The 27468-nt window shown below is 39.9% G+C and overlaps 1 protein-coding gene and 1 non-coding gene across 4 annotated transcripts; both read right to left on the bottom strand.

The window, feature by feature from the left end:
• Positions 1-6397: 6397 nt before the first annotated feature.
• On the bottom strand, positions 6398-6504 carry LOC131247736 (small nucleolar RNA R71). The gene has a single exon (XR_009172007.1). It is a non-coding gene; the product is annotated as a small nucleolar RNA R71 (small nucleolar RNA).
• Positions 6505-15435: 8931 nt separating this feature from the next.
• LOC131245266 (uncharacterized) lies at positions 15436-22811 on the bottom strand. 3 transcript variants are annotated; one of them, XR_009170818.1, is made up of 4 exons: positions 22705-22811; positions 16265-16557; positions 16018-16105; positions 15436-15638 (listed from the first exon to the last, which is right to left on the bottom strand). XR_009170818.1 is itself a non-coding variant. In XM_058244603.1 (4 exons), exons 1-3 carry the CDS (start codon positions 17071-17073, stop codon positions 16265-16267), a joined length of 624 nt encoding a protein of 207 aa, XP_058100586.1. In that variant the 5' UTR covers positions 17074-17088; the 3' UTR covers positions 16018-16105. The 3 variants fall into 3 exon arrangements, 1 of the variants encoding a protein (XP_058100586.1); XR_009170819.1 differs by lacking the exon at positions 22705-22811 and adding an exon at positions 16825-16839 and having other exon boundaries at positions 15438-15638; positions 16265-16729; XM_058244603.1 differs by lacking the exons at positions 15436-15638; positions 22705-22811 and adding exons at positions 16825-16932; positions 17023-17088 and having other exon boundaries at positions 16265-16729.
• Positions 22812-27468: the final 4657 nt, after the last annotated feature.

The following is a 27468-nucleotide window of genomic DNA, read 5'->3' as shown; positions in this document are numbered from 1 at the left end:
TATAGGTTATGTCACTTTCATATTAATCGAATGAATTAGTAATGGTTATTCAATAAAAGTGATTTTCTATAGTGATGGACAATAAGGGTGAGATCCACATGATGGATGGTCTAGACCAACGATCCTATCATAATATGATCAATATGGAACATCCATTTTCCTAATCATGAAATGGATAGTTACGATCATTAAAAAAATAAATTATTTTCATAGTGATAGGTGATAAGGTTGGGACCCATGTGATGGATTGGGACCCACACAATGGGTTATTACTAAACTGGGCCTTTAAAAACCAATGCCAGTTGTCATTCTCATCTCATAATTGAACTAAACCTAGGGCATGTTCAAATTATAGGAAAATTAAAGAAAAGAAGAAAACTCAATGACTTCTTGTTATACAAGGTAAAAAATTTTAGAAGAATATGAGATTCTCACTTTGGGCATGTTTAGATACCACTAAATAAGCTATTTTTAACTTAATTTAAGTCATTAAATTACTTTTTTCCACTAAAGTTGGTTTATCAAGTTTCATTATAAAAGTAACTCAAAGTTAAAAGCTACTTATTTCAATAACTTTTTTAAAAAATAATTTTTTAACTTATTATTTTTTTACTTTTATTTCAGAGTTATTGTCAATGTCAAAGGAGGCTCTCTCACTATCTTAATCAAAGGAGACCCCACATTATGAACTATCTCCCTCGAAGGTGGGGCCCACATGATGGACAATCCACATCAAAGGTTGGCCGCACATGATAGTTGACCTCATATTAATGTTGGCCCACATTAAAGGTTGGCCCCTAATGATAAGTAGCCCACAACCAAAGCAGATCAATGTAATGGACAACCCACTTCAAAGGTTGGGTCTACATGATGGATGGCCCACATCAAAGGTGGGCTCCGCATGATGGGTTATGGACATAGAAGCAAGGCCCCTCATGATGGATGGCCCACATCGAGGTGGGCCCCAAATGATGGGCAGTCCACATTGCAGGTTTGCCTTTAATGATGAATGACCTACATCCAAGGCAAGCCCTGCATACACTACAAGAAAAGGGGGCTTTAGCCTCGGTTCAAAATTGAGGCTAAAAAGGTTAAAAACTTAGGCGAAAGCCTTTAGCCTCAGTTTTGCCTCATTTATCCAAACCGAGGTTGAAACCCCGGTGGCTAAAGGCTTTAGCCTCAGTTTTAGCAACCGAGGCTAAAATAAATTTTATAGCCTCGATTCTTCAAGTGAGGCTAAAAGACCTTTTTAGCTTCAGTTTTCTCAAAATGAGGCTAAATCAAAATTTTAGCCTCGATTGCCTCCAATTGAAGCTAAATCTATTTTTAACCTCGGTTCTCAACAACTGAGGCTAAAGCCTTTAGCCACGGGAATTTCAGCCTTGGTTCTCAACAACCGAGGCTAAATCCAAGCCTCGGTTACAAATTGAGACTAAAAATGTTTAAATTTTTTAAATATTTATTTAAACTGCTAATCCATTCATTCAATCCACTCATGAAACAATCAATCATGAAAGCCATAATACCAACAAAATAGTTAACAACTCAATCAAACAACCAATCTCACTTGTTTACTAATGAAAGTTTTCAAAATAAACTCAATCAAACTATTACACAACATTAGGTTCCACAAATAATACAAAGTCACAACGCAAGATTTGGGTATGACTTTTGCTTGGCTGATGAACAACTATAGCTTGTTAGGTTGTCTGAAAGCATTTGCAAAGAAGAAGAACTGGCCATTAGCAATAATTTTGTGTGCGACTGTCCATGTGTCAAATGAACACAACTCCCCGTGCTATCTTCCCTATTACAACCCGAGAAAGTGACTGAACCCAAAAACAAAAACAGAAATAACTCTGCTTTTAACCTGTTGGAACATCAGGTCAATGGAATCTTGGCAATGGTTAAGTGAGATGTGTGCAAAGCTCATAGTAGAATATGGTTTTTATTCATTTTACCGATTCATAAACAATTTCATATAATTTCCCCCATAATTTTGGAAATAATGATGCCTGCACATGCACGGACAAACATGTGAATTTAATGGTTAGTAATAAATATTACTTATTTCAGATACTTGTTTACGGCCTGTTTGGTAAATGCCTAAAAATGAGTTCATCTCATTTTAGTTAGTTGCAATTATGTATTATACACTTTCTTTTTGGTGACGATTAATAATAATCTTGATAACCAACAACCATTATCTCTAATACATATATCCATGATCAGCTAAAATGAGATGAACTCATTTTTTGGAATCTACCAAACACGCCCTCAGTGTTTAGTATATGTAAGTTCATTAAACATTGTATATGGAGATTGGACCGTTAGCAAAAACCAAGTTTGACCAATGTTGGGGCAAGAAAGTCTCGAGTCAAAGACGGTTTTCTCAGGGTTCATGGGACAAGGCTTTCAGTGTTGATAATACTTTATAGCATATTCAACGAGAGATGCTACATCCATAAATTTAAAGAAAACAGAGAAGTCCTTGAATATCACATGAGAAGAAGCTACCTTAGGAATGGATCGGATAAGATTTCAGCCCAGACTGGGTCCAGGAAATCTGAAGTTGCCAAAATCAATCCCCACTCATTTAATAATGATGAGAGCAACTTCTCAGCGTTGTTATATACATCCTAAAACATTTACCCAAACAATTCACCAGAAGAATAAAACAAACTCCGAAAAGAAAAGGAAAATTAATTTGATATAAGGCTCTGCAAATTCTAATTAAACTGACCATTTGGATATTAGAGCCAGAATAACCAATCAAGTGGCAGAAAGCCTGCAATGGAGCTGTGAGGAACATGGTGAATTGGCTTCCATTTTAGTGGCAAGAAAAATCTACAGCAGTGGTAGCAGGTGGAGATGGAGAGCATGGAGATAGGAGCATCACAGCTGTCTCACCCTCCTCTTCCGCTTGTAAAGCCTGAACAAGATTGCTGTTGAGGGTCAAATATTGCATATCAGACCCAGTTATTGCCTGGACTTATGAACATGGTACCGTTTAATAGTCCATTTTAATCATGTTTCTGTTGCAAGGTGGATTTGCGAGCTGGGACTGGATCGGGGTGTTAAATGCATGGATTTGGCGCTCCAGAATCACCAAGGCAAGGGACGAACTCCAGGGGACCAAGATCGACGGAATTATACGCCAGGGATCCGCGAAAATCGAGAAACTGAAGCTCAAGCGGCCTGAAAGTCAGCCAGAATGCAAGATCACTAGGTTTCCTTCATCTGTTCGGCTCAAAACTTCATACATGGCTCGAGGACCAAAAACCAACCATACACGTCAAAATTCAGCCATTGGATCCCTCTGGAAGTGGCCCAACGGACAGATTAGCCCCTTTAATCATTATGTGGGGCCCGCCTGATATCTGGATATGCTTCAAAATTGGTCTGGACGGTTTAAATGATATGACAGAATGGATGGACGGAACGAATTTCTCACGACCATCATGATGAAGGCCCATGAGCATCACATGTGTACAGAGTATATGTGCACTCAACGTGCACCGGATTAAGAAACCGGGTCAAAGTCGGTTTTGACCGACTTCCTTCTCCAAAACGGCAACTGTCGTGACAGCGAACGACGCTGCCATCTGCGGTTGGCTTTTGTGGGCGACCACCGTGTTTCAACGGTCCAATCCAGACAGTTCATCAGATCCCCATGACGCCTCTTATCACTGCCTAGGTGGTGGAATTGCAAAAGATCGCGAGGAGAGAAATCCAGCCGTTCAAACGCAGGAATGAACGGCTGAATAAAAGCATCCATGGACCACACCGATTTTGATCTAAAAACAGTGATTCCCGCCTGGTTTTTCGAGCAGAATGCAGTGGACGGCGTGGATTTCTCAAAATAAAAGTGATGTGGGCCCCACCATCAGTACAGCGTAAGAGCTTTACGCACCCTGTTTCGGACGCTGTCCGACTTTTGCGGTAGGTTGTGCGCTCTTGGGGGCGATCGGACGGACGATCTGAACCGTTCATCATGTAGGTCTGCCAAAAAACTCCCAGAGGACGTTGTCCTTTTGGAAAGAAAGCAAAGAAGAAGAAGAGTGGAGACGCCGCATTCATGACTGCGTGAGGTATCGTCGCGGCAGAGGGCGTGTGTAAAGTCCGACTCCAGCAAGGTCTCTCTCCAAAAACCTCCGTCTGCACTGCCCTGGCACATATAAAACGGAGAGAGAGAGAGAGAGAAGAGAGGAGGAGAAAAGGGAAGAATGAAGCTTGGCAGGGACGTGGCTAGACAATTGCACGAGAGAGAGATATCCGCTTTCTCCTTTTTCTTTTCCTTTTATTTTATTTCTTTCCTTTGATGTTTTTTTCTTTAGTTCTAGCATGATCATGATAGGCTAAACCTCTTAGCTAGGGCTAAGAGGTGAAGCTTGTAGTGAGATGGAAGACTCTATTTTTATGTCTTGATTTAACTATTAAATTTATGAATTGAATTTGATTTTAGTTGATTATCGAAGGAATATTTTTTAGTCTTTAATGATCTGTTGTGACTGAAATTACAATGGGTCTGCAATGGCTTTGAATATTTTCTTCCTCCTTTTGATGTTTATGACGTCAGGAAACCCTGTTGTTCACCATCGTCTCATGGGCATGGTCGGATGACGGTACCCTTCCTAACCTTCATGCATTGTTGATTGGTTGGTAATTGGTTTAATTCTGTTGTTGCTTTGTCTCCTGGGCATGGTTTGGTGATGGAATCCGCTCAAATTCATATACCTTTCATCTCTTGAAAACTAAATCAAGTAAGTTCAGTTCAATTTCCATAATTCCTGAAGCGGGCATAAGATCTCCCTGATCTCTACAAGTGGATCCTCTGAATCCCTAGTTTCTTAATTCTGATTTTCTTAAGATTGAAATAATTATTTCACAATTATTCCCTAAAAGGTCATTCTATCTAGATTTCATCTTAATCTAATTTTAATTTTACCTAGTTTCAGATAACGTACAGGTATCAGTCCCTTGGGATTCGACCTCGGTCTCACCGAGTTTATTACTACATCACAACCCTACACTTGGGGAGTGAACAAGTTTTTGGCACTGTTGCCGGGGACTGACGGTTGCGATTATCTGAAATTAATTAGGTTTAGAATTAATTTAATATTAGAATTTGACTAACTTTAGTTTTAGGTTTTTAATTGATTTCTAGAACTAACTTGTTTCCATGTTTTGTAGGATCCTGACATAAGTTCCTAAATTGGTAATTTTTTCCTAATTTCTCTACTTTTTTCACTTTTAAAATTAGGGTTTAAAATTTAGAAATTTTCTAATTCTAGTATTTTCCTATTTGTAGGAAATAGTTTATTTTTGAAAATTTTTCTCTTTTGTTTTTAAATACTAGGTTAGTTATTTCCCTTTTTAGGAATTAACTTTCTATTTTTATTTTTAGTAACTTTTTAATTTTAACTCTTTTAGAATCTAATTTTGTTTCCTAATTTATTTTTAGAATTTTTGTTTAGAAACTAACCTTCTTATTTTTTAGGCCTTTAAGATAGAAATTTCTAATTCGGTAAGCTCCTTCCCTACTTTCTATTTTTCAGTTCTCTTTTAGTAATTTACTTTCTAGTTTAGGACTTTCCTAATTTATTTTAGAAATTTCCACTTTCTTTTAGGAATTCCTTCTTTTAGAAATCAGTTTACTGCTATCTTTCTTTTAAAGGATTGTTCTTCTCTTTTTAGAATCTAACTTATTTGGTTTTATTTTGCAGGTTTTTAACTTAGGGACTCCAATTTGGTAATTTCTTTCCAACTCTCTCTTTCTTTCTAGATTTTCTTTCCCTTTCTTAGGATTAGGTTTTGAATTTAAGGCTGTGAGTGTTTCATGCTCAAGTGAGCCCGTGACAACACTCGACGTCTCTTGACTGAAGGAGGATTGGTTGAGGGGTTGACTATCTATCGCGGGACTAAACACCACTCGAAATCCCCTTAGTTAATTGAAGTTATGGCTGAAGACCAACCTCCTCTACTTCCACCCAGGGTGGAGGATACCCAAGATGAGAACGAGGTGCATCAGGCACCCCCGCCTCGTACTTTACGAGATTATCTACAACCGGCGGGAGTGAATACGCCCTCATGCATGATTTTTCCTGAAAACACAGGACAAATGAACATCAAGCTAGGAGTTATCCAACTCCTTCCCAAATTCCATGGATTTGAATCAGAAAGTCCATATTTACATTTGAAAGAGTTCGATGAGATTATAGCTACATTATGTTTTCCTAATGTATCTGAGGATACAATCAGGCTGAAACTCTTTCCTTTTTCCTTAAAAGAGAAAGCTAAGACATGGTTACATTCACTGCGTCCTAGATCCATTGGCACATGGAACGACATGCAGAAGGAATTCATAAAAAAATTCTTCCCACATTATAAAACGATTACTCTCAGAAAAGCAATCATGAACTTTGCCCAAAAGGAAGATGAAACATTCTTCCAATGTTGGGAAAGGTTCAAAGATTTGGTCAGTTCATGCCCACAACACGGATTTGAAATGTGGCGCATTACAAATTTTTTCTATGATGGACTGACATCTTCCATGCGCCAAATGGTCGAGACAATGTGTAATGGAGAGTTCATTAATAAAGATGTTGACGAGGTATGGGATTACCTCGATAGTCTTGCTGAAAAAACACAATCATGGCACTATTACCCAAAGTCGAACACCACGTCTAGGCCGACTCAATTAAAGGAGAAGGGTGGATTATATCTCTTGAAAGAAGAGGATGATCTCAAGTGTAAAGTGACTACGCTCATAAGGAAAGTTGAGGCCATGGAAGGAAAGAAGGATAAGGTTAATTAAATTGTTTGCAGCATCTGTGATTGCAACATTCATACAACTGAAAATTGTCCTACAATACCCGCCTTTCGAGGAGTGTTGAATGAACAAGCTAATGCCGTAAACAACTATCAAAGACCTTTTACTGGACCTAACTCCAATACGTACAATCCTGGTTGGAAAAATCATCCAAACTTTAGTTGGAGGAATGGACAAACGGCTACCCCTCAAGGTTTCTTCAATCAAAATCCAAATCAAGTGAAACCTCAAGAGGAACCGGTTCAAAATTCCATACAAGAGCTGGCTCAGGCAATGCGGGGAATTACAAATTTTATGGAAAAGATAGATTCTCGTATGACGGTTATGGAAAAAGGGATGCTTCCTGCACAACCTCTCCCCAATCCTAAACCACAGTACGAGATTAATGATCCTAGCTCTTCAAATCAGATGGGGCACGCTAAATCCATCACCACTCTTAGGAGTGGAAAGATCATTGATAAAACTCTTTCGGTTAGGCCCGAAAAGCCTCAAGAACCAGAAGAGGACAACAATGATGGATCTAGTGATACCCCACAAAAATTAGAACCGGAACTTCTAGAGAAGCCAGTTGCTCCATTCCCCCAACGGTTGGTTTCACCAAAACCTCTCTCTAACTCTCAGGATATCCTAGAGGTGTTAAAACAAGTGAAAGTCAACATTCCTCTACTTGATGTCATGAAACAGATACCTTCATATGCCAAATTCCTGAAAGACTTATGCACGACCAAACGACGGCAGAGTATTCAAAAGAAGATCTTCTTGACCGAGAAAGTGAGTGCCATCCTAAAGCAAGACGTGCCACAGAAATTCAAGAATCCCAGTAGCCCAACCATATCATGTGTAATCGGAGACCATCGAATTGATCATGCACTTCTTGACTTAGGAGCGAGCGTCAATCTGATTCCCTACGCGGTATACAAACAGTTAGGTTTGGGTGAATTAAAACCTACCCTAACCACACTACAACTTGTTGATCGCTCTGTTCGTATACCAAGAGGGATAATTGAGGATGTGTTGGTCTAAGTTGATAGATTTTACTACCCTGTAAATTTTATCATCCTGGACACCGAACCCATCAATAACGTAAGCACTCAGATCCCCGTCATTCTTGGCCGCCCATTCCTTGCCACTTCAAATGCAATTATCAATTGCAGGAATGGTGTCATGACTATGTCTTTTGAAAATATGACATTGGAGTCAAATATCTATTTCAATAACGGCAGAAACTTAGAGGAGGATGACGATTTCTACGATATTAACATGATTGACTCTTTAGTGGAAGATACGACACCTCTGACCTTATCCTCCGACCATCTAGAGACGTACCTGGCCCACTCCCATGATTTTGATGATGACATGATTAGGGAGACGTGCGCCTTGCTTGATATTGCACCGGTACTGAAAGTTAACCGGTGGAGGCCACAATTTGAAGAATTGCCACAAACTGATGTAGTGCCTCTACCATCTAACCTCAAGCCGCCGAAGCTTGACCTAAAACCTTTGCCCTCTGATTTGAAATATGCCTATTTAGGTCAAGATGAGACATACCCGGTGGTGATCTCTGCCCACCTGGAGAAAGAACAGGAGAGTATGCTCATATCTACTCTCATTGAGCATAAAGGAGCCCTGGGATGGACGATAGCGGACCTTAAGGGAATCGATCCCTCGATTTGTACTCACCGCATATATCTTGAGGATAATGTAAAAACCGCTCGGCAACCACAACGTAGACTAAATCCAAACATGAAGGAAGTACTTAAGGCCGAAGTTCTTAAACTATTGGACGTGGGTATTATATACCCTATATCTGATAGTCAATGGGTGAGTCCAACTCAAGTGGTCCCTAAGAAGTCCGGAATCACCATCGTAGCCAATGCTAATAATGAACTCGTGCCAACTAGAGTCACTACTGGTTGGAGAATGTGCATTGACTACAAGAAGTTGAATACCGTCACGAGGAAAGACCACTTTCATTTACCATTCATTGATCAGATCCTGAAAAGGTTAGCTGGTCATTCCTATTACAGTTTCCTTGACGGATATTCGGACTACAACCAGATATAGATAGCCCCTGAAGACCAGGAAAAGACCACATTTACATATCCCTACGGCACCTTTGCCTATCGAAGGATGCTATTCGGACTATGTAATGCCCCTGCCACCTTTCAGCGATGTATGCTTAGTATCTTTCTGATATGGTGGGGCAATATCTAGAGGTCTTCATGGACGATTTCTCTGTTTACGGTCCATCTTTCAGCAAGTGCTTGGAAAATCTTAAATGTGTGCTGAAAAGATGTGAAGAAAAGAACTTGGTACTTAATTGAGAGAAGTGTCATTTCATGGTTTAGAAGGGAATTGTCCTTGGGCATATCATCTCGTCCAAGGGAATCGAGGTAGATAAGACAAAAATCGATCTTATCTCTAACCTACCTCCACCCAAGAACATCAGAGACGTGCGATCCTTCTTAGGACACGCAAGATTTTACAGGCGATTCATAAAGAACTTTAGTCTCCTCTCGTCCTTTATGCAATCTTCTTCAAAAGGATGCTCCGTACGAGTGGACTGAGCAATGTCAGGAAGCTTTCACCAAGCTTAAGGGCACGTTAACCACTGCACCTATCATGCAGCCACCCGACTGGAGCCTTCCTTTTGAGCTTATGTGCGATGCTTCTGATTATGCTCTTAGGGCGGTCCTAGGCCAGAGAAAAGATAAGAGGCCCTACGTCATTCATTACGCAAGTAGAACTTTAAATTCTGCCCAGGTGAACTACTCGACTACGGAAAAGGAACTCTTAGCTGTAGTGTTCGCCTTGGACAAATTTAGGTCCTACTTGATCAGATCCAAGATCATTATCAATACAGATCATGCGGCACTGAAGTATCTTCTTTCTAAGAAGGATTCTAAGCCCCGCCTGATACGATGGATCCTTTTACTCCAAGAATTTGATTTAGAAATTAAAGATAAAAAGGGAGTAGAAAACGTTGTGGCCGATCACCTTTCTCGCCTTAATACCTCTGATTCCCTTGAGACGACCCATATCAATGACATGTTCCCTGATGAACAACTGTTCAGAGTCTCCCATTCACCTTGGTTTGCTGATATTGCTAATTATCTTGCTACAGGGGCCATACCGACACAGTTACGAAGATAAGAAGAAATTCTTCACCGAGGTGCGCAACTTTTTCTGGGATGATCCTTATTTATTTAAATATTGCCCAGACCAAATCCTAAGGAGATGTATACCAGACGATGAGCATCAGAGCGTCATCTCCTTCTGTCACTCACAGGCCTGTGGTGGTCACTTTTCTGCTAAAAAGACCACGACCAAGATTCTGCAGTGTGGCTTTTACTGGCCCACTATGTTTAGGGACACTCATGAGTTTTGCAAAGCTTGTGAGCATTGTCAGAAATTAGGAGCATTGTCCCATCGAAATATGATGCCTTTGAATCTCATCCTTATCATTGAAGCATTTGATTGCTGGGGCATCGATTTCATGGGACTATTCCCCCAATCGTTTGGAAATCTGTATATTTTGCTCGCCATGGATTATGTCACTAAATGGGTCGAAGCGATTCCGTGTCGAACTAATGACCATCGCACGGTCATTAAATTCCTAAAAGAAAACATCCTTTCTCGATTCGGAACGCCTCGAGCCATCATTAGTGATGGGGGCTCACACTTTTGTAATAAACCATTTGAGAGCTTAATGAAGAAATACGGTATCTCTCATAAGGTGAGCACCCCGTACCACCCACTGACAAGTGGGCAAGCTGAGATTTTTAATAGGGAAATTAAACACATTTTGGAGAAGAGGGTTAACCTTGATTGTAAGGATTGGTCAATCTGATTAACTGATGCCTTATGGGCATACCGTACTGCCTTTAAAACTCCTATTGGAATGTCTCCCTTTAGACTTGTCTATGGGAAAGCTTATCACTTGCCTGTGGAGCTGGAACATAAAGTGTACTGGGCGATTAAAAATCTTAATTTCAATCTGGACAACGCTGACTCGCTACACAAACTTCAATTGAATGAACTTGAGGAAATCCGGAATGATGCGTACGATAATTCGAGAATTTACAAGGACAAGATGAAAGCATTTCATGACCAACACATTTTGTGAAAATCATTCACGCCCGGTCAGAAGGTCCTTTTGTACAATTCTCGATTACATCTCTGTCCGAGTAAGCTTCGATCTCGTTGGACCGGCCCTTACATTGTTGTTACTATTTTTCTTCATGGGGCCGTTGAGATAAGAGATCCCGACAATGGCAAGGAGTTTAAAGTTAATGGACATCTATTGAAACCATTTGTCGAGAAATTTGATTCAGAGGACATGTCCATGCCCCTGACTGCTCCTGTTTACCAAGATTGATCTCCTAGTCTGATGGAGATATAGGTAGATTTATCGCTTTCATAGGACTAGGGTAGTTGCTTTATTTATCTGGCTGAAGACGGTAAACTTAGCGCTCCTGGGAGGCAACCCAGCTCTTCATTTCATTTAGTTTTTATCATTAGTTAGTTCAATGTTTGTGGGTAACATTACTGCAAACCCTCATGAGACTACAACTTGTCCACTAGGGGCAACCTAGGGGTTTAAAGGCTTGTTGCATACGCTAAATGTAATCGAGAGCACCTACGAAAGTGGTATAAGTAGGATTTTATTTTTGTTATTTTGCCTTCTCTCATGCTAACCGACGCCCATGCTGCGATCTCTTGAAAAGTGTCTCTCGATTCATCATCCAGGTACTATCTTCCCATCACTTCATATTTACTTTTCGTTGTCCCAAGTGCATTGCATTCTCATAGCTGTTACATTGAGGACAATGTAGATTTTTGGTTGGGGGTTGAGGGAGATTAAGTTCCCTAATCAGTGTTCTCTTAGTTTTGAGCAGAAATTGTGAAAAATTTAAATTTTTCACAATTTCTTCTAGAATTTCGTATAAATTCGAAGCGATTTTGAAGGCTATCTTGGATTTAGAATTACAAGATAAGTGATGTTGGAATTTATGACTTTTAGATTCAACTATTTGTTAGATTTCACAGTTAAGTTAGAACTATTAATCCATGATTAGAAGTTTTGAACAATTGATTGAATCATAATTTTACATATCACATCTCGCTTTCACATTAAGGGTTCAGTTCAATATTGAAGGATCAACTTGGTAATCACTAAACATGGAAGGAACCAACTTGGGGAAATGAAATGGATTGGGCGAACAGTCTTTACCATAGGTTTGCTCCCTATAGGTGAGGATTCGATTTCCCACGAATGATGTTTGAAAAAGAGTTGGGAGTACAGTCTTTACCATAGGTTTGCTCCCTATCGGTGAGGATTCGATTCCCCTTCTTGGCGTTACTTTTTATGAAAAAATCAAAAATTTAAAGAAGAAAAAGATAATGTGTGAGACAAGTTTGGGTTATCGTGAATTCCCTTATCGGTTAACAATGATATCCTGAAATTAAGAAGTGAACCTTAATGATAAGTCGAGATTACACAATACACCCATGAAATTCAATGTTTAGAATTGTTCTAATTGACGGACTAATATTTTGAACTTAATTATGAAGTTACCATGTGCTTGAGTCTAGGAGAAAGTAGTACCCAGCATTCATGAATCTGAGAATTCTCATATCTGGATTATTCTGTAAAAATCACTCGAGTTTATAAAAATTGTTCTGTAATTTTTAACTTACTTTTCACATATTTTGCTCAAGACTAGCAAAATGCTGGTTGGGGGTTGTGTTGGGGGTCAAATATTGCATATCAGACCCAGTTATTGCCTGAACTTATGAACATGGTACCGTTTAATAGCCCATTTTAATCATGTTTCTGTTGCAAGGTGGATTTACGAGCTGGGACTGGATCGGGGTGCTAAATGCATGGATTTGGCGCTCCAGAATCCAGGGGACCAAGATCGACGGAATTATACACCACGGATCCGCAAAAATCGAGAAACTGAAGCTCAAGCGGCCTGAAAGTCAGCCAGAATGCAAGATCACTGGGTTTCCATCATCTGTTCGGCTCAAAACTTCATACATGGCTCGAGGCGTACACGTCAAAATTCAGCCATTGGATCCCTCTGGAAGTAGCTCAACGGACAGATCAGCCCCTTTAATCATTATGTGGGGCTCGCCTGATATCTGGATATGCTTCAAAATTGGTCTGGACGGTCTAAATGATATGACAGAATGGATGGACGGAACGGATTTCTCACGACCATAATGATGAAGGCCCATGAGCATCACATGTGTATAGAGTATATGTGCACTCAACGTGCACCGGATTAAGAAACCTGGTCAAAGTTGGTTTTGACCGACTTCCTTCTCCAAAACGGCAACTGCTGTGACAGCGAACGACGCTGCCATCTGCGGTTGGCTTTTGTGGGCGGCCACCGTGTTTCAAAGGTCCAATCCGGACGATCCATCAGATCCCCATGACGCCTCTTATCACTGCCTAGGTGGTGGAATTGCAAAAGATCGCGAGGAGAGAAATCCAGCCGTTCAAACGCAGGAATGGATGGCTGAATGAAAGCATCCATGGACCACACCGATTTTGATCCAAAAACAGTGATTCCCGCCTGATTTTTCGAGCAGAATGCAGTGGACGGCGTGGATTTCTCAAAATAAAAGTGATGTGGGCCCCACCATCAGTACAGCGTAAGAGCTTTACGCACCCTGTTTCGCAGCCGGACGCTGTCCGGCTTTTGCGGTAGGTTGTGCGCTCTTGGGGGCGATCGGACGGACGATCTGAACCGTTCATCATGTAGGTCTGCCAAAAAACTCCCAGAGGACGTTGTCCTTTTGGAAAGAAAGAAAAGAAGAAGAAGAGTGGAGACGCCGCATTCATGACTGCGTGAGGTATTGTCGCAGCAGAGGGCGTGCGTAAAGTCCGACTCCAGCAAGGTCTCTCTCCAAAAACCTCCGTCTGCACTGCCCTGGCACATATAAAATGGAGAGAGAGAGAGAGAAGAGAGGGGGAGAAAAGGGAAGAAGGAAGCTTGGCAGGGACGTGGCTAGATGATTGCACGAGAGAGAGATATCCGGTTTTTCCTTTTTCTTTTCCTTTTATTTTATTTCTTTCCTTTGATGTTTTTTTCTTTGGTTCTAGCATGATCATGCTAGGCTAAACCTCTTAGCTAGGGCTAAGAGGTGAAGCTTGTAGTGAGATGGAAGACTCTATTTTTATGCCTTGATTTAACTATTAAATTTATGAATTGAATTTGATTTTAGTTGATTATCGAAGGAATATTTTTTAATCTTTAATGGTCTGTTGTGACTGAAATTACAATGGGTCTGCAATGGCTTTGAATATTTTCTTCCTCCTTTTGATGTTTATGACGTCAGGAAGCCCTGTTGTTCACCATCGTCTCATGGGCATGGTCGGATGACGGTACCCTTTCTAACCTTCATGCATTGTTGATTGGTTGGTAATTGGTTTAATTCTGTTGTTGCTTTGTCTCCTGGGCATGGTTTGGTGATGGAATCCGCTCTAATTCATATACCTTTCATCTCTTGAAAACTAAATCAAGTAAGTTCAATTCAATTTCCATAATTCCTGAAGCAGGCATAAGATCTCCCTGATCTCTACAAGTGGATCCTTTGAATCCCTAGTTTCTTAATTCTGATTTTCTTAAGATTGAAATAATTATTTCACAATTATTCCCTAAAAGGTCATTCTATCTAGATTTCATCTTAATCTAATTTTAATTCTACCTAGTTTCAGATAGCGTACAGGTATCAGTCCCTTGGGATTCGACCTCGGTCTCACCGAGTTTATTACTACATCACAACCCTACACTTGGGGAGTGAACAATTGCAAGCATCATCTCTTTTGTATTTTTAATAGTAATTGATACAGATTGCTGACCTTGTGCAAGCACAGAAGGTTTGTTGCTGATCGAAGGAGGAGGGCAAACAAGATTAGCTAAAACATTCAGTGCTGGATGAATCACCTGCCAAATAGGAACACATGCTGCAAATCTAGTTGCTCAAACCCACCTTGAAGCTCCTCCCACTATGATGATTATAAACTCAATATATTAGTCGTAGTGGATTGATATTACAGAAGTGTACTTCATTGACTCCAGAAATGAGAATAATCTATCATAAACATCTATTATAAATGTTTGTAATTTGAATTCAAAGAAAATAGTTTGTACTATAGATGCTGATTAGAAATATGGCACAGAGTGAGAAATTGCATATAACATGGCATGCTCGTAATGCAATCTGGACCACTGAAATCGTTGACTCAATTGTGTATGGAACATAAGTGAAAAAGTGCAGTGAGAAAATAAGTTTAACCATATGATTTTTTCTCTCTTCAAATATGAGCCACTCACTATTTTACTTTGAACCATCCATTTGATAGCAATTAATTGGATGGTTAGAATTGCTTTTGGTAAGTGGTTAAATCTAAAAAAGTCAGGTATTAAGTTTAAACTGCAAAATAAAATCGTTGCAAAATAAAATCATTGCAAAATAAAATATTCTTATAAAAGAAATAATAGATCTGAATGCAATGTAATTTCCACTAGTACAAATTAGCCACGCAACCCATATAAATATACAGTTTTGTGTTGAGTGAAAGTAGAGGAAGAAGGTATTTTGTAGTTCTTACCATTTGGGTAATCCTCTTATAGCATCGGTGCCCATGGACGACAAGTAGTCGCTCCAGAAACCGGAACTGAGCAATAGAGAAGTCACTAGGTGGTTGTTCTTGGCATCGCCTGTTTTTGAAACCATCATCAAGACAAGAACTTTAGTTGCAGTTTAACAAAAAGCAAGAGCAGGGAATCGCCTGTTTTTGAAAAATAAGAAGTTGAAAAGAATCATGAATTGTGCTTTGTTTCCCATGTGTGTGGAATTGTACTGTGTATGTGAGCATGCACACACTAGTAAATTGCATGTGCATCACACATGGGAATGCCTAAACATTTTTCCTACATAAGTACAAAAGACAGAAAGGCAGTGATTTACTTACAAGAATCCAACAGCAATTTGGTTCTCATAGTTCAAACCATCAGACATTCCTAAATCTCCAAGGCGATCGCCAAGAAGTAACACATTAGTTCTTGAAAGTTTGCTGATATCAGAAGTCAACATAATAACCAGCTACAAGCCACTAGCTAATGGAGTTCATTAGCAAACAAAGCATGAAGCAAAAAGGCATGGCCCACCTTTTTCCAATTTGCAACCCTCATTTCAAGACAGCTCTTGGATTCTTTCGCATGTCAAACACATAAATACACATAAATACGACTTGACCTGAAAAATAAAGGACCAACTATTCGGTGATGGTGAACTACAAAAAATAAAGGGATCACAAAACCCATTATGGTGAACTACAAAAAACTCATGAAATGTAATAAAACATAAATATACATGTAAAAGATCACACATTAATGAATCCCAGCAAAAAACTACCTATTGATTCTTCGGAACCTTCGACCAAGGTCCCTCAGCCTCAGGTCCATCCCTAGGAGTGGATACTGAGTTAGCCTCTACATTTAGTACATTGCCCGAAGTTTGGTCCGTTAGATCCAATGAGTTCATAGTATCTCTCATTCGTGCCATCATCTGCTCCGTTATTCGCTCTGTCATCCGTTGCTCCATCTGCTCTAGATGCTTAGCCATCTGTTCTTTCATCCGCTCCTCCACCAGTTGCTCTACCCGCTCATTCATGTGTCGTCGCAACTCATCAGTCTCCCTCCTGAGTTCTGCAATGGTATTTCTCGTGCCCCATAACGTGGAAGCTGTGGGACCTAACCCCATCATGCGAACCTGACCTAGATTTTCTGGTCCCAATATCTGGGATAAGAGATCGTCTCGGGCAGTACTACTCTGAGAGGACTCAGTAGTCTGAGTTGCCCGTAACTCCTCGATCATTTCCTGTAGTGTAGAAAAACATTAAATAAGTTGTTCAATATCATGACTTAATGAAAAATATTAACTGAGATGTCAATGATTGATAAATTTCTACATACAATAACATGAGCGGACTCCTCGTTGACAACACTCCCATCTTTCTTCCGTTGGGTCGTTATGAACAATGTTGCCCGATCAGGAGACTCTCCACCAAGATTCTTTGCCCGCTTTTTTTATGTAAAAACAAATGAGTTGGTAACAATCATATTAAAGCAGAATGATGGCATTTCAAATTTAGAAATCAAAGAAGAATTTACCTCTTCTTCAAGCACTTGAGCAAAGCTCCTTGAGCCGGCAGTGTGGGCCATACGATGCTTGCTGTGGTTGATTTTATTCCTTTGAGTGCGGGCCTACAATGTGACATAGTAAAATAACTAAATTTTAATATAAATAACAATATACACCAACATGGATATAATTTTTCTTTATGTTTAATTTTTACATGTCTTTGATCACTTGACCAATAGGTGACGAGCCACTTCCAGTGTGTCGACTCCACTCGATCAGGACAGTGAGCTAGTCATTCCTCATTAGTCAAATATCGGTTATAGTATTCCTTTTTTAACCTTTTCTTTCACTCCTTCCATGAAGCTCCGATGGACTTCATTACCCAATTTCAACGCTCCTCGTCGATATTCCACTTAATCTACAATACATCAATTATCGATTATACTTAGTATACAAAAATACAAGAGTAATTGAATTTTTTATTTCATATTACCTTCACTTCATTCCAAATGTCGTTCTTGTTAGAAAGTGGCACATGATGCCAACTATCGTGATCAAGAGGCGCTAAGCACCCATTCCTAGATAAAATGCCCAGCCACCTTGTAAATTCGTTGTACTTGTGTCCAATGGGCTGCCCATACTTATACCAACTGATATTCAGCTGCTTATTGGGTGGCAAGTTCGCCACCTCGCTGATGACTGTAGGGCCTCAAAATCGTCTATTATGAATACCACCCTCTTTATGAAACAAAAGAATAGATATGAGCATTCTAAATATTTGAAATATAATATCTAATTTAATTAAATCAAAAACACGACAAAACTATAAAAGTTACAAGCTTAACTTCACTTCACTTAAATTATATATTTATATACTCGGAGTCGGTGTTGAACTATCTGAACTCTGTCCGACCTGGTTGGTGGTCGGGACCGGGTCAATAAAGCTCGGTCGGAGGTCGACATATTCATTTCCTTCACAATATGAAAATAATATATGTAATGAGATTAGAGTTAACCAAATAATTATGAGCATAAAAAAAAAGGAAGCATACATCACATTTATGTTAAGCATCAATACCTAATCATTAGATTCCGACCCAGAATCATGGTCCTCTTTAATCAAATTAGATAAGTTTTGTGGAGTGTTAACTTCGTTTCCCTCCACATCTGCCCTATCTCAACTCACATTATCATCATTGGCAAGCATATTCGCTTCCAATGTATGATTAATGCAAGGCAAGCTTTGAAGGTATGTATTATTATCAACAAAAGAATCATTCAAGCCCATTTTGAACAAATCCCTTGATTTTGACCTGATAATAACATTTCAATCACGATCTATGGGATCGGGGACATAGAATACCTGTTGTACTTGGGTTGCTAAGACATATGGTTCATTATATAGGTTCCAACCAGTATGCCATAATTGTTTGAAATTCACGAGCGTGAACCCAAATTCATCCTTCTTGATTCCCCTACCCTGAGTTCTTACATCCACCCAATCACACCTAAATAATACAACTTTCTTAGACCCACAATAATCCAACTCGATAATATTTGTTAAAACACCATAGTAATCCACATCCCTTATAACAGGGTTTCTATCACTTGTACTTGCAAAGCTTGATGTCTTTGTCGTCACTACAACTCCACTATTCTGTGTTTTCAAGTCCCTCTCACGGTCTCTTGTACGAAACCTGAAACCATTAATGATGTATCCTTTAAATCTTCTTGCAATAGTGTTAGGGCCCCGAGCCAGGCTTCTAACTTCCCTCGGAACTTGATTATTCCCAACATGGTCCACATGCTTCCCAAGCCAATCTGAAAACTTTTCATTGTAGATGCGTTCTAGGAGCCTCGGTGCTCTTCGAGGCATCTCCTTCTTAATCACTTTCCTATGTTCACTGCTTTTTATTCAATTCGATGAATAAGTCGTAAACAAGTGAGACTCTTATGAATTAATGTTACAAATAAAACTACTCTTACTCAATGAATGGTGCGACTGCATTAGTGTTGAACAACACATATCTATGTGCCTGTGTCCTATCAACATATTCGATAATAAACACGTTAATCTTTCCCAATGGACGACCTACTGCCGCATCCCTAAAGTCCTCATTTCGAACCGGTCTGTTGAATCTTGTCTCAACACCATGTAAGTACTAAGAGCAGAATGTTAGGCATTCTTCAGCTAGGTACCCCTCTGCAATTGAATCCTCTGGCCGACTTCTGTTTCGAACGTAGGACTTTAGTCTCTGTAGGTACCTATAGTCAAATAATAGACATATTAATATACATGATTTTATCTATTACAACAAGATAAATGAAAGGTCATATTGAGACCTTAAAACACACCTTTCGATTGGGTACATCCAGCGGTACTGTACTGGCCCGGCTAACATTGCCTCACTGGCTAAATGTATAGGTAAATGCACCATGATATCGAAGAATGATGGCGAAAAGATCCTCTCTAAATGGCAAAGCGTTAAAGCAATCTGAGATTCAAGAAACTTAAAATCCTACACCCGGCCAACCTTGGAACACAAATCTCTAAAGAATCCGCTTAATTCAATTAGGATTGAGCTCACATTTGGAGGTAATGTCCTTCGCACGGCGATCAGAAGTATTTGTTGCATCAAAACATGAGTGTCATGGCTCTTGAGTCCTAAAATCTTCTTCATTTTGAGATTGGTACATCATGAGATATTACTCGCATAGCCATCTGGTACCTTCATGTTCTTTATGACTCTACAAAAATCATCCTTCTCCTTATTCACCATTGTGAAGCACGCAGGGGGCAAATATGTTTTGCCTGATGGCCTCTGCTTTGGGTGAAGTGTTCGTCTTATCTTCATTTCTTGGAGGTCCAGACGAGACTTCACATTGTCCTTTGTCTTCCCGTCGATGTTTAACAACCTCCCAAGCACATTGTCGCATACATTCTTCTCTATGTGCATCACATCAAGGCTGTGACGCAACATATTACCTGCCCAATATGGTAAATCAAATAAGATACTTCTCTTCTTCCAACAAGATGCCTTTCCCTTTTCCTTATTATTGTCTCGATTTCTCTTCTTTCCAGCTTTGGTATCAGACTTCTTTCCAAATATTATGTTAAGTTTGCTCACTTGAGCTAACACTTCATTTCCAGACAGTTGTTTTGGCACCTCTCTCAACTCCATCTTTCCATTAAAGTTCCTTTTATCATGTCTATACCTATGATTTCTATCCAAGAATCGACGATGACCCATGTAACAAAACTTATGGCTATGTGTCAACCATTGGGACTCTGTGTCCTTATTGCAGTTAGGACAAGCGAGCTTACCTTTTATGCTCCATCTTGACAATATTGCATATCTAGGGAAGTCACTAATAGTCCATAACAAAGTAGCACGCATTCGAAAATTCAACTTCGATAATGCATCGTAAGTGTCGACACCGACCTCCCACAATTTAAGCAATTCTTCTATTAACGGTTGTAGATACACGTCGATATAAATTGCCAATGTCATGCGGGCCTAGTATAAGTAGAGACATCATGATGTAAGGCTGCTTCATGCACATCTACGGTGGTAAATTGTACGACATCAAAACAACAGGCCATGTGCTATGAGCAATACTCATCGTCCCGAAGGGATTGAATCCATCAGTTGCTAACCCAAGCCTGACATTATGACTATCACATGAAAAATTCGGGTGTTGCTCGTCAAAAGATTTCCATACAGGAGAATCAGCAGGATGTCTCATGCACTCATCATTGGTTCGTCCCTTGTCATGCCATCTCATATTTTTAGCTGTTTGTGCTTCCATAAATAACCTTTGTAGCCTTGGTGTCAATGGAAAATGCCACAATGTCTTCGCTAGAATCTTCTTAACTTTGGAGGGAATAGTTGTTGCCTCATCGTCATCAAAATTTTGTTCCGTCGTTTTCCATCTGGATGTACCACACATAGCACATGACTCATCGTTCACATTAGTCTTCCAATACAACTGGCAATCATTGGGGCATGCATCGATCTTGTTATAACTGAGGCCCAGTTCTTTAATAATCTTCTTGGTCTCATAAAAGAAACTCAGCAACGTCTCACCCTTGGGGAGTGCTTCTTTCAACAATTCAAGCAACATAGTGAATGACTTGTTGCTCCATCCATTTAAGCACTTAAGTTGATACATTCAAACAACAAAAGAGAGTTTCGTGAACTTCTTACATCCCGGGTACAAGGCTTGTTCGGTGTCTTGCAACAACCTGAATAAACAGATGGTGTATTGTATAATTGTCTTAACTCCATTTTACTTTGATTGAATGATGTTGATTTTGATTGATTAAAAAAAATCAACATATACCTATACATGATGCTCAAAGTTAAGAGGCTGTTCTTTTCTCCTCTACATGATGCTCAGAGTAACTAGGAAAACTGTAAACCAGAACCCCAATTCTTTGATTTATCTCTATTCAAAAGATTGTTTTGGTGGGTGTTGTTTAGCCATGCCGTGGCTCAAGGCAAGGTGGAACCATTGATTAGGAAAATTTCCAGTAATGGTGTTTTGAGCACTCTTGGAATGATATTCTTCAAGTAGAAGCTTGAGTTTTGATTCTTAAACTGTTTGCAACCTCGTATGGGTTGGCTGGCATTACCTTCATGATGGCTTGTGAAGGTTCTCCCCCATTTTGCCTCATGATTATAGACGGTTGTACACATGTGAATGCTGTGACTTTTGTAAAGATAATGAGATATGAGTTAACTTGCACTAAGGATAGTAACATCATATCGTTTAAGAGGCTGTTCCTTTCTCCTGAACATGGTTCTCTTAGTGACTAGGTAAACCACAACCCCATATTCTCTGTTTTATCCCTATTCAAAAGATTGTCTTGGCATTATGGTTTTTATGAGGAGCTTCCGTTGGAAATACACTGAGCATAAATTGGCCATCACTGAAGTTTTCACTCTAGAGAGAATTGGTTCTTGGTAAGGGAAGCATTGAGAAACCTTTGGAACCCTTATAGGATTGATTCATTGATTTGCTAAGCTGCTAAGATGCATATACCTAAACCATGAAGGAGCTCCATAATGCAACGGGATGCACTGGATTGCTTCAAGGGGTAATTGGGTATATAGGATGAACCCTACTACCCCTTGAGTTGATAACTAGATATAATATTATTTCTATTCAAAGGATTTAAAGAGCCATGAAAAAGATTAAAGACATTAAGAAAAAGATGTTTTGAACAACCTTTATCAAGCCAGAGTGCCTCAATAGGGCATTTCCTTTGCCTTTCAATACAGTGGAGATGGTTGAAATGAAAAAGAAGGAAAATAAATAAATAAAATCAAAACTCCAAACAATGAGATCTGAAAGGAAAACAGATCTATAATTTTCCATTGCATCATCAGAAAAGCTACTGATATGCTAGATCGCCTTCCATACTAACCAAACAGTACATCTCCTCTACTCCATTTCAGTAAAAAGACAATAGAACAAAATTGATATCCATAATCCAAACATGAAATATACGAACAGATCTACAATAAAATCAAACCACTACAAGCACCAAAACCTAATCCTAGATCGTTCTGATCTATTAGATTTAGCAAAATCTCCCAAAAATAGCAGAGAAAACCTAATCTAGAGATAGGGAAGCTCAAATCTCAGTAAGAAAAGATAACAAAAAGTTGAGATTCATCTAGCGTGGGAAGTAGATTGTGACCTACCTGGCCTGCCCGGAAATCGGTGTATATGCCCCTTGTTTATCTAGCATGGGAAGCAGATTGTGACCTACCTGGCCTGCACGGAAATCGATGTATACTCTCATGTTAAGTAGCAAATAAGTTAAGTAGCCATCATTATATTTTAAAGGTTTATGGATTACATGACAACTAATATCAAGGACTCAACCATTTATTGTAAACATGCAGAATAAAATAACAAAAAAATTTAAATATTTCTAGATTATTGCAGATAGCAAGGACTCAGAAGCAAATAATTCCTTCAAATTACCTCCAAATGCAGGATGAGAATGTAAATTGCTCAAGGTAGAAGTTACAATCACTCCAATCGCATCAGATCAAAGATCTAGACCTTGAAAGTGGATATCTGAGCCGCTGATGCGTGCAAAAGCTTTCTTTCCAGTAAAATCCCTAGATCTGAAAGAACACAGCAAAAAGTAGGAGATATCTCCCACTTAAAAATTCGACGATCAGAACCTCAGAAATCGCAGATCTGCTAAACTTGAAATGTCTCAATCAAGCAAAAAAAAGAAGCACAGATCGATTGATATCCCTTCTGATAAGGTAAACACAGCTTCTATATATATCATCGATCGAAGATCTAGGCTGCGGAAATCACAGATCTTCACAACTAAGAGCTTCCGCAGCTGAATCTGCTTCTATTTCAGCCGATTGAAGATTTTGAGTTCAGAAGACACGTATTTTTGCATCTACGAGCTTTCTGTGTATGAATCTCTCGATTAAAGATTAGAAATCGCTAGAAAAATGGAAGGAGAGATCAAGAGAAAAGGGGCGGAGACTAGGGTTTCAGCTCTTTTTCGAGAAACTGAGATCGAGAGGAAAGGAGAGGAAGGAGCGAAATGAAAAGAATCGAGCTTACCTTGAACTGATTTAGATATGGATTTGAATGATAAGGTCTTCTAGCAGCTCTCCTTCTTCCAATCGAGAGAGAGAGAGAGCGTGGATCGAAGCAGAGAAGAAGAAGTGAAGTATGGTTGTTATGGTCAGCTTATTAACTGAGAAATGCTGGTGTATTCCTTCGACTAGCTCACACGTGGAATCAAGGCACACGTGTGTAAGATCAGAGTCACTCGTCAGGCAATCCCTAGTGTATGGATACGATCTCTAAGATGATTTTGGACCATGACCCAATGTATGGTAATTACCGTAACCTCAAGCTATGATATGGCCCACCTGAGTTGTGGACAGGAGTGATTATTGAGATGTACGGTCCAAATGAGGAGTGAATTCATCAAATCTAATTGGTCTAGATGAGTGATGCATAATTCAGGTGGACCACATCAAAGGGAACTATAATGGACATTGGGGAGGGTGATGGCCAAATATTCTAATTGGTGGTTGGGATCAACCTAACTAAATTAGGTTCGTTAGTGGGCCCATCCATGGTAAGTCTAGACAGATGAACGGTCTGGATATCACACACGTATGACGTGGGTACTAAGATGGTGTGGTTGATAACTATGGTTTAGATGGTAGACTTTTAGCCTCGTTTATGTAATTGAGACTAAAAAGTTAACCCGAGGCTAAAAAATTGACTTTTCGCCTCGATTCCTATACAAGTGAGGCTAAAAAGTTAACTTTTCACCTCAATTCCTATGCAAGTGAGGCTAAAAGGTAGACTTTTCACCTAAAAGGTAGACTTTTCACCTCGGTTCCTGTGCAACTGAGGCTAAAAGGTCGACTTTTCGCTTCGGTTCCTGTGCAACTAAGGCTAAAAGGTAGACTTTTCGCCTCGGTTCCTGGCAACTGAGGCTAAAAGGTAGACTTTTCGCCTCGGTTCCTGTGTAACTGAGGCTAAAAGGTAGACTTTTCGCCTTAGTTCGTGTGCAACTGAGGCTAAAAGGTAGACTTTTCGCCTCAGTTCCTATGCAATTGAGGCTAAAAGGTAGACTTTTCGCCTTGGTTCCTGCAACTAAGGCTAAAAGGTAGACTTTTTACCTCGGTTCCTGTGCAATTGAGGCTAAAAGGTACACTTTTCGCCTCGGTTCCTATGCAATTGAGGCTAAAAGGTAGACTTTTCGTCTCGGTTCATATGCAGCTGAGGCTAAAAGATAGACTTTTGGCCTCAGTTCCTATGCAACTGAGGCTAAAAGGTAGACTTTTCGCCTCGGTTCCTGTGCAACTGAGGCTAAAAGGTAGACTTTTCGCCTCGGTTCCTAGCAATTGAGGCTAAAAGGTAGACTTTTCGCCTCAGTTCCTATGCAATTGAGGCTAAAAGGTAGACTTTTTGCCTCGGTTACTATGAAATTGAGGCTAAAAGGTAGACTTTTTCGCCTCAGTTCCTATGCAACTGAGGCTAAAAGGTAAACTTTTTGCCTCGATTCCTATGCAACTGAGGTGAAAGATGAACTATTAGCCTCAATTGCTTAGCAACAGAGGCTAAAAGACACATTTAGCCTCTATTTTTTCAATTGAGGCTAAAAAATTGTGGCTAAAGGCCTATTTTCTTGTAGTGGTAATAAATGATTGCATTGAATGTGGGGCTCATATGAAGGACAATTCACATTAAAGGTGAGGCTCACATGATGGACAATCCACATCAAAGGTGGGCTTCATAGGATGGATGACCCATATCAAGGTGGGCTCCACATGATGGACGATTCACATCAAAGGTCAACCTTAACAATGGCTGGCCCACATTTATGTCCAGCCTGCATGATGGATGAACCACATCAGAAGTGGTGCCCTCATGATGGACAGTTCGTAGGATGGGTGGTGGATATTGAAGGTGAACCTTACATGATGAATAATAATATTGATGGTGGGCCCACATGATGAATGACCAACATAAAAAGCGGACCCTACATAATAGATGGTGCACATTAAAAGTCAACCCCTAATAATAAATGACTCACATCCAATGTGGACTCTGCATGATGGACAACCCACATCAAAGATGGGGCCCACTCAATGAACATTTCACAATAAAGGTTCGGCTCACATAATGGACAATGAATATGAGGATGGACCAAACAAACGTGAGGGATAAATACTTATGTGATATTGAGAATAAACCATGTTTTTCTACTTTATAACTGCCAAGTTATTTACCAAAGAAGCTTATTTAATAAGTAAAAACTAAGATAAGTTGCATATACCTTGATTAGCTTATCTTGGTTTCTACTTATTAAGTTGAAGCGATTAAGTAACTTTAAGTAAAAAAAAAGTTACTTATGATTGATCTCAAACCAAACTTATCTTAAATAAGTTATTTATCTAATACTGTAAGTAGAAAAGTAACTTATTTGATGGTAAAGGCCCATTTGGATACTACCAAATAAGTAGCCTTTTTAACTTGCATAAGTTAATAAGTTACTTTTCTAAAATAAGTTAGTTTGGTTATTAAACTTAAATAAAAAGCATTTTTGAAAAAGTAACTTATTTTCCCAACTTTTTTTTTTATTGCTTTTCAACTTCTAAAAATAACTTATTTATTTCATTTTCATCGGTGATATAACAATTTAGAAATTTATTTAAGGCAATGTACTCTTTATGGCCATGAACCCTTTATAAGTTCATGAGATTGAAAAATCATTCAATGAATGGGTAGACGATCTGATGGAGCCATGTGATGATGGCCCCATATCGAGGTGGCCCCACATGATAAATGATCCACATTAAAGGTCCGCCCTTAATGATGAATGATACACATCTAACGTGAGCCACGCATGATGGGCAACCCACATCAAGGTGGGCTCCACATGATGGGCAATTAATAATGGTGGCCCTACATGATGGATGATCTACATCAAGGTGGGCCCCACATCATGGACAATCAATATCAAAGGTTGGCCTATTGATGAGTGGCCCAAATCCAAGGTGGATCCCGCATGATGGACGAGCCACATTGGAGGTGGGCCCACATGATGGACAATCCACATCAAAGGTGGGCTCCACGTAGAGCTGGGCATCGAGTTGAGTCGGACTGAGTTAGGACAAACCTGACTCGATCCGATTTTGAAATAAGCCTGACCTGAACTCGACTCAACTTGATACCAGTCCAACATGCCTAAACCGATCCGAGTCCGGGTCTGCCCCGGATTAATTCGGACCGAGTTCACCCCAGTTAAAAGTACCAAGTCAGTTTGAGTTGGCACCGATTCAGATCGGGAGATGAGGGAGGGAGGGAGTGGAGATGAGAGAGAGAGAGAGAGAGAGGAGGAGGAGGAGGAGGAGGAGGAGGAAGGTGGCGATGGTGGTGGGTGGTTGCCGGGCTTGGAAGAGAGAGAGTTTAGGATTGGAGGTGGCGTATAGGTTGGAGATACTTAGAAATCAGGTTTATACACACACACACACACACACACACACACACACACACACACACACACACCCGGATCCAAGTCGAGTTTGTTTCGGATTGAGTCGAATTTGACCGGATTGAGTTTCGGGTCGAGTTACTAGGTAACTCAAACTCGACTCGATTTGAGTTCAGATTGGGCGAAGCTTACTTGGTTCAGACCAACTCACCCATTCGATTCGGGTCGAGTCAGGTTTGAATGAGTCGGACAAGTCAAATCAGGTGAATTAAGCCGTCCCGTGCGCATCTCTAAGTCCACGTGATGGGCAATGGATATTGAAGATGGGCCCTACATGATGGGCAACAACATTGATGGTGGGCCCCACGTGATGGATGACTAACATGAAAGGTGGGTTCTACTTAATGGACCATGTACATTAAGGATCAGACCCAAATAATGAATGACACACAACCAAGGTGGGCCCTACACG

The sequence above is a fragment of the Magnolia sinica genome, chromosome 5 (genome assembly GCF_029962835.1).
Source record: "Magnolia sinica isolate HGM2019 chromosome 5, MsV1, whole genome shotgun sequence".
NCBI classification, from domain to species: Eukaryota; Viridiplantae; Streptophyta; class Magnoliopsida; order Magnoliales; family Magnoliaceae; genus Magnolia; species Magnolia sinica.
Note: the sequence above shows the minus strand (reverse complement) of the source record. Positions and strands in the feature narration are given on the sequence as shown.

Coding starts and splice junctions, on each gene's coding strand:
- LOC131245266 (XM_058244603.1), bottom strand. CDS start 17,073: ATGGCCCACACTGCCGGCTCAAGGAGCTTTGCTCAAGTGCTTGAAGAA. Junction 16,933..17,022: donor CTCAAGTGCTTGAAGAAGAG/GTAAATTCTTCT, acceptor ACATAAAAAAAG/CGGGCAAAGAATCTTGGTGG. Junction 16,730..16,824: donor AGGAGTCCGCTCATGTTATT/GTATGTAGAAAT, acceptor TCTACACTACAG/GAAATGATCGAGGAGTTACG.